Raw genomic sequence first — 6,222 nt, 5'->3', positions numbered from 1 at the left:
TATTGTTGGCTTAAATCAATAAATGGCAACAACTTAATTTTATTGTTGCTGCATCTTGTAATTTTTAATCACGATTTTTATATTGTTGCCAAAAAAATTTATTTTGTTGCTATATTCTACAGTTAATATGAAAAAAATTGTAACAATTTTTTCACAACAATCATAATTTTATTGCCTAATTTTAATAAAAGGACAACAACTTATTTTAATTATTATTTTTTTATAAAATATTTATCAATAATATTTTTTTTATTACTAACCCTCTTAATTAGCGTTAAACTCATTAATTTTTTTTTTCAATTTTCCGCCAAAAAATCAGTAAAGGCGGCAAATCCCTCAAAAACCTCCTCCAAAATAAGGTTTTTCTTTTTCCATTGCATCGATCTCTTCTAGGATTTCTCTATTGCGGCTTTACATTTCGTTACTCTCTGCTAATCAATTCCTTATCTATTCAGTTCACTGTCCTTGGTACGTTCTCTCTTTATTATTTTATTTCTTTATGAATTTTATGTTCAATTTCGATTTGAAGTTGCTAATTCGATTTGAAGTGATAATTGGGTGTTCCACTCCGAAGTTTCTTTCATACCATAAACACCAAAAAGTACAAGTTGGGGTATCTGCCAGATCTTATTGATGGTCTTATTCACTTTCGATAAACTCCAGCTTTCAACTGCTTGCTTTAGGTTGAGAAAGGTCATAAACTAATTCCAGAAATAGCCAAAAACATAGTCCAAACATTAGCGGCCACAGGGCAGTGCAATAGCAAACAGTTTATAGGTTCTAAGTTGTTTTGGCACACAAAGCACCTGTGCACCACTGGAATTTCTCTCTTCCTTAGGTTTTGCTGGGTTAAAATGGCACTATGAAGGACTGTCCAAGTGAAACATTAAACTTTGGTGGTAATTTTGTATAACAAACCAACTTCCACGGCCAAGGTATTGCCACTCCCTCTGCTGCATTCAGGTGATTGTAGCCTGCTTTCACTATGAAGAGCCTTTCTTTGAGTTCCCCCCACCTTAAGTTGTCTGAAAGTTGGGATTGAGCAGTCTGTCCGTAACCTGTATAGATCAGTAAGTTCCTCCAACTCCCAATCTTATTAGTTTCTTCTTAGATGAATATCACATGTGTTGCCATCACTATTATCAGTTGCAAAGAAATCTCGTTCTGCAGCTAAAAGGAAAATCCTGTGACGGAGAGTCTTTGAGGGGTTGATTGATTACCCACAACAATATACCCAGTGTATTCTCATAAAGTAAGGTTTGGGGTGGGTAAAGTGTCCACAATCCATACCACTAGCTCAAATTAAGTAGAAAGGTTGTTTCCGAATAAGCAAGAAATGCCACCTTTTATTATTTGTTTGAAACCTCCTTAAAATCAAAGTATCACTAGAACTAGTTGTCAGATTCATGACAGTGCCTAGTTGACTCCAATGCAATAACAAGGAGGATATACATCACATTCTGTAGTTAGGAATACAACGTATCAGTAGGCAAATATTGTACATAAGAGGTCGACCTACGGTTGGCCCTTGGAGATGTGAAGAAGCTGCTTGTTGAAGTTGAACAAGTGATGCATGGGCTCTATTTTATTCTGCAGGGCCTGTAGTTCTATTGACTTTAAGATTTTATTTGTTCAATTTTATTAGATTTTTCTTGTTTTAGAGAGTCACTAATATTGCCTTCCGTTCTCCTTGGTTGTTTCTTTCTGATTTGATTATGAAGTTTGAGAAGTAGTGTTTGAGTTAGAAGAATTTGTTGACGTTAGAGCTTTTGTTTGTTGCCACAGCATACAAGGTAATAATAACACTTCCTATTGCTCTTATTCAAGTTGTTACCTGATATTTGATATGTAGGAAGTTCCGAATTGATAACAGTGATAGTATATTATTGGGATTGTTTTTAGTTTTCAGATTTGAAAAGAGAGATTGGGATTGATATTGTTAGTTGCTTTCTCTTTTAACATATATTATACTCTTATGTATGAGAGGTTGTATATGGATGATTTCAGGAGAGGTAAAGGTAGACTAATAATGGTGTGTGTTTGTCTGCATGTGTGGGGGTGGAGGTGGGGGGTTTTTGTCTAGACAAAGCAACATTACAAAAGGTGTGGTGGGTGTTTCTGGGGTCAGCTAATTTTCAAGAATGTTATTCAGTTTTTGTTCACGTGTTGGCAGTTATATGTATAGTGCAACAGAGCCAAGTTCTTAGAAGTCCCAATGGTGGTAATTGTATCATTCAATGAATGTTCAGTTCCTAATTTATACTTTTGTCTATGCATATATCAGTATATCAGGTTATAAGAAATACCAAGAGTCCTCAAGTGGAAATGATTTCCATGGACTTTCCACTCCCAGTTTCTTGGGTTCACTTGAAAATTTACAGTATCTTAACCTCAGTCAATTAACCCTTATTAGTATTCCTCCTTCACTTTGAAATCTATCAGATTGCAGTATTTAAGCCTAAACGTGTATTCCTATCCTTACCATACTATTGAAAGTAGTTGAGCCAAAGATTTGAATTGGGTTTCCAGTCTGTCTTCTTTTAAGTATCTTGATCTTTCTAATGTGAACCTTTCGTTGGTGAAACGCTGGCTTGAAGTTTGTAATAAGCTGCCATCATTAGTGACTGTGTTTGGGTAACTCTAGTCTTCACTATATCCCTTCCTCCTTCCCATATTGGAATATGACTTCTCTTTCTTATCTCTTCCTTCGGCAGAATAACTTTGTTAATTCTATTTTGCCTAACGGCTGTCAAATGTCACCACCCTTGAAACACTTGATATAGAAAACAGTGACATTCAAGGCCCAATGTCAAATGTTGAGTGGGGTAAACTCAGTAATCTGCTGGAGTTGTATCTAAAGCGGAATAAAATTAATGGAGACATAAGTCGACTAGTGGAAGGGTTGTCCAGCTGCAGTAACAAGAACCTAGAGTTCTTACATCTTGATGTAAATGCGTTGACAGGGCAATTGCCAAATTCAATAGGACATGTGAGGAACTTAATGTCTCTGGGTGTATTTGGTATAACTAGGTTTAGTTACATTGCTTAATGTCTCGATAAGCAATGTAAACCGCCTACAAGTGATGCTGTATATGATGCTTGAATTATATTTAAGGACATGGTAATTGTGTGGGTTCTGAATGGTCTCGATAAGGAAATTGCTGAAACTGTTATTCACACTGAAACTATCCAATAGACGTTGGGTTCCTCAGGTGAATGGTTACAACATCTCCCAACCACCATTCTCCCAGCTTTCAGTAACTTTTGTTTCTGCTGCCAACATTGAACCTTTTTCTGTAAATTTTTCTTTTCCTTGTTTGCAAGTTCTGAACTGAACCTAGTTATACTATTTCTACTGGTAATTTCAGTTCTACTGTCTCTAATACTGCTGAATTCTTGTCCGTTCCTAATCAAATAAATTTACTTCCTCTATTTCAAATTCTTCACTTATTAATAATGCTAATGTGCCTGTTGCTAATGGTTTTATGAACTCATCTAATTCAACTAATAATTTGAGTCGTGACTTAGCTTGGCATGATATATTAGGTTATATGGATTTTGCAAAAATAAAGTCCATTTCAATTCTTAAGTCTGTCTTACCTCTTAAGCAAACATTTCATTATTCTATAAGCCCAATGGCTAGACACTGGAAATTACCTTTTTTTTTTGGAGTGTTGTTCACTTCACCAAGCCTTTTCATTTAATTCATCTTGACTTATAGATCACACCAAACTTATAATGGGTTCAAGTACTTTCTCTTAAGCGAACAAACATAAGAATTACATTTGAGGAACTTAATGTCTCTGGGTGTGTTTGATACGAAGGAAAACTTTTTTCCAGATCATGTTTTCTTACATTTTGACGTGGTATGACATATTTCAAAAATATTTGCCCTGTCAACTTGTTGTTTGACAAGCGAAGGTAAGTTAGTGTTGGAAAACCAATCGCCAGAACGCTAGGAACTCCTCCAGATAAGAAAATATGAGATAGGTCTAGTGCTAGTAAATGAAAGCCGCCAATATCAGAAGGTATAGGACCTTCAAGCAAATTTAGTGACATGTTCAGAGCATTAAGGTTTGGGAAGGCTGTAACTTATATTTGCAACTTCATTCTTACTGGATCCTCACCTTTAGTTAACATATATTTTATATATTGAGTTTAACCACTTGAATCATTATTTTTTTTGTCTTGAAACTCTTTTTGGCCTTTATTTTAACTTTTTATAATATGAAGGCTTTTTCTAAAATTTATTTTATTTATTTTTTTACTAAGAAAAATTCATATAATTTTATGTTTATTGATATGGATCTCTCTGTAGGTACTTACCTAATAAGTATATAATGGATAAAAGTTGGATGCATTACTAAGAGCGTAATGGCACTAGTTTCTCATATGCAAAGTTCTAAGGTATTTGCTTAGTATACGGCGCTAAACTAGTAAATGTTACATTATTACTTTTATTTTTTCCACTCTCCTTGCATCTCTGCCTTTTTTTCGTTCTATTATCTTTTTTTACAACGGACTGAGTTAATTTATGTACTATATTTAACAGAATGGACTTTCGCTTCTGGCTACAATTTTCAGTATGGTTACAAAGTCAACTACTTCATATGAGACAAGTCCTGCAAGTTTTATGGATGACAGCCGGGTAAGTAAAATTCATATATCCTCAAATTATCTTGAAGTGTAGCGTATGAATATTTTTTTAACAGGCAATGTGGTTGAAATGCTAGTGGAGTTTTTTTGTTTCTCTTTAGTTGTGCTTCTAGTGAAAAGTTTGTGTCATTGTGGTGGTCAAGGCTGAAGAAAACTTATTTTGTGCTAAGTATGGTGTTTTCGTGAAGTATAGCATGTGGGTATTTTATTAACTGTGCAATGTGGATTGAAATGCTATCAGGGGTTTAGAAAATTACTGCCGTTGTGCTTGGGTTTGCCACTGTAATCTGGGTGATTTTTTAGAAATAGCTTGTTATGAACCTAATGATACTAATTTGACAAATAGTGAACTAGGCTATTATGACACTTCTTTGAGTGTAACTGCTTGCCATCATATAAGAGGGCAGACGTACTATTTATTAAGTTTTTGAGCTAGAAATATCTGATTTGTCCACTTTTTAAAGAAAGTACGAAATAAAAGTGCTAATCTTGCGCTTGTTTTTCTTTATTATTCTCAGTAATACCATGCATCTGATCTTTATTAAGCACAATGAAATATATTTTTGGTATGTATTTACTTATGACTTATGGTCTCTGTGTTGGTGAACAGTTGATGGAAGATTTACAAGGAAAGCAAAAGCAAAAATCAGAGATGCAAAAAGAACTGGATCGCTTAAACGACAACTTGACTTTTGAGAAGCAAAATTTAGAAGTGGCTGATTGTGATTGTGATATATTCAGATCTTTGTGCAATGAAAAAAATGCAGAGCTTCAGGTATTTGTTGAACGTTATTAAATTTTATTTATTAAAGCGAAAATCATCTCATTTTATTGATTCATTCTTGATAGGTTGCTTTAACAGAGAAGCGAAACTTAGAATTGCGATTTTCATAGTTGCTGGATCCTCAGGGTTTGAAAAAAAAAATCCAAAAGAGTTGGTTGAAGCAAATAATCAGGTAGAGCTATGAATTTGACCTATGTCCAAATTTGTCTGTAATCCGCAAAATACAAACTCATGAATCTTTCACTGACAGGTCTTAGAAAAGTTTCAAGAAGAGTTGAAAGTTCGTTCTATGTTGCGTACTGCATAAGAGACAAAGAAGAGACTTTTGAGTGAAAAAGCATCGCTTGAGTAAAAAATTGAAGAGCTAGAGAAGAAGATGAAGATTTAAATCAAGTAATAACACAAGTGCTATCGGAGAAGATTTTTTTTTTTTTTTCAATTACTTAGTATAGGATCATAATGATCAATTTATATTTTTTTTACAAGTTAAAGACATATAGTACTTAATATTTTGAAAGTAGAAAATATCTAGTTCATCAATCTTATATATTTATTGAGCTTTGCAAATTATATAATTTTTAGTATTTTTATAAAATTATATTTAAAATGTGTTTTGTGTATGTAGCAACTACTCACAAATTGTTGCTAAAACTTTATAGAAAATATTTAATTTATTGCAATAAAAATTATAGTTGCTAAAAAACTTTCTAATTGCCTACTAACTAATTTTTTCTCAAGTTTTTGCAACAACTAATATTGTTGGTAAATAAGTTAATTTGTAG

General features: G+C 33.5%; 1 protein-coding gene across 3 annotated transcripts; it reads left to right on the top strand.

Annotated features, from left to right (window-relative positions):
- Nucleotides 1-272: 272 nt before the first annotated feature.
- LOC107873228 (kinesin-like protein KIN-14I) lies at nt 273-5,789 on the top strand. 3 transcript variants are annotated; one of them, XM_047414821.1, is made up of 7 exons: nt 276-468; nt 1,722-1,793; nt 4,319-4,407; nt 4,553-4,648; nt 5,267-5,431; nt 5,506-5,612; nt 5,691-5,789. In XM_047414821.1, the coding sequence occupies exons 3-6, from the start codon at nt 4,375-4,377 to the stop codon at nt 5,548-5,550; spliced, it is 339 nt and encodes a 112-aa protein (XP_047270777.1). In that variant the 5' UTR covers nt 276-468; nt 1,722-1,793; nt 4,319-4,374; the 3' UTR covers nt 5,551-5,612; nt 5,691-5,789. The 3 variants fall into 3 exon arrangements, with proteins under 3 accessions (XP_047270778.1, XP_047270777.1, XP_016575474.1); XM_016719988.2 differs by lacking the exon at nt 1,722-1,793 and having other exon boundaries at nt 282-468; XM_047414822.1 differs by lacking the exons at nt 1,722-1,793; nt 4,319-4,407 and having other exon boundaries at nt 273-468.
- Nucleotides 5,790-6,222: the final 433 nt, after the last annotated feature.

Source organism: Capsicum annuum, chromosome 6 (genome assembly GCF_002878395.1).
Source record: "Capsicum annuum cultivar UCD-10X-F1 chromosome 6, UCD10Xv1.1, whole genome shotgun sequence".
Lineage (NCBI taxonomy): Eukaryota > Viridiplantae > Streptophyta > Magnoliopsida > Solanales > Solanaceae > Capsicum > Capsicum annuum.
This window is presented reverse-complemented; position numbering and strand designations above follow the sequence as displayed.

Excerpts from the sequence above, each read along its gene's own strand:
- LOC107873228 (XM_047414821.1), top strand. The coding sequence starts at position 4,375 with ATGGCACTAGTTTCTCATATGCAAAGTTCTAAG. Across the intron at positions 4,408-4,552 it reads CTCATATGCAAAGTTCTAAG|AATGGACTTTCGCTTCTGGC; the intron begins GTATTTGCTTAG and ends TATATTTAACAG. Across the intron at positions 5,432-5,505 it reads AAAAAAATGCAGAGCTTCAG|GTTGCTTTAACAGAGAAGCG; the intron begins GTATTTGTTGAA and ends CATTCTTGATAG.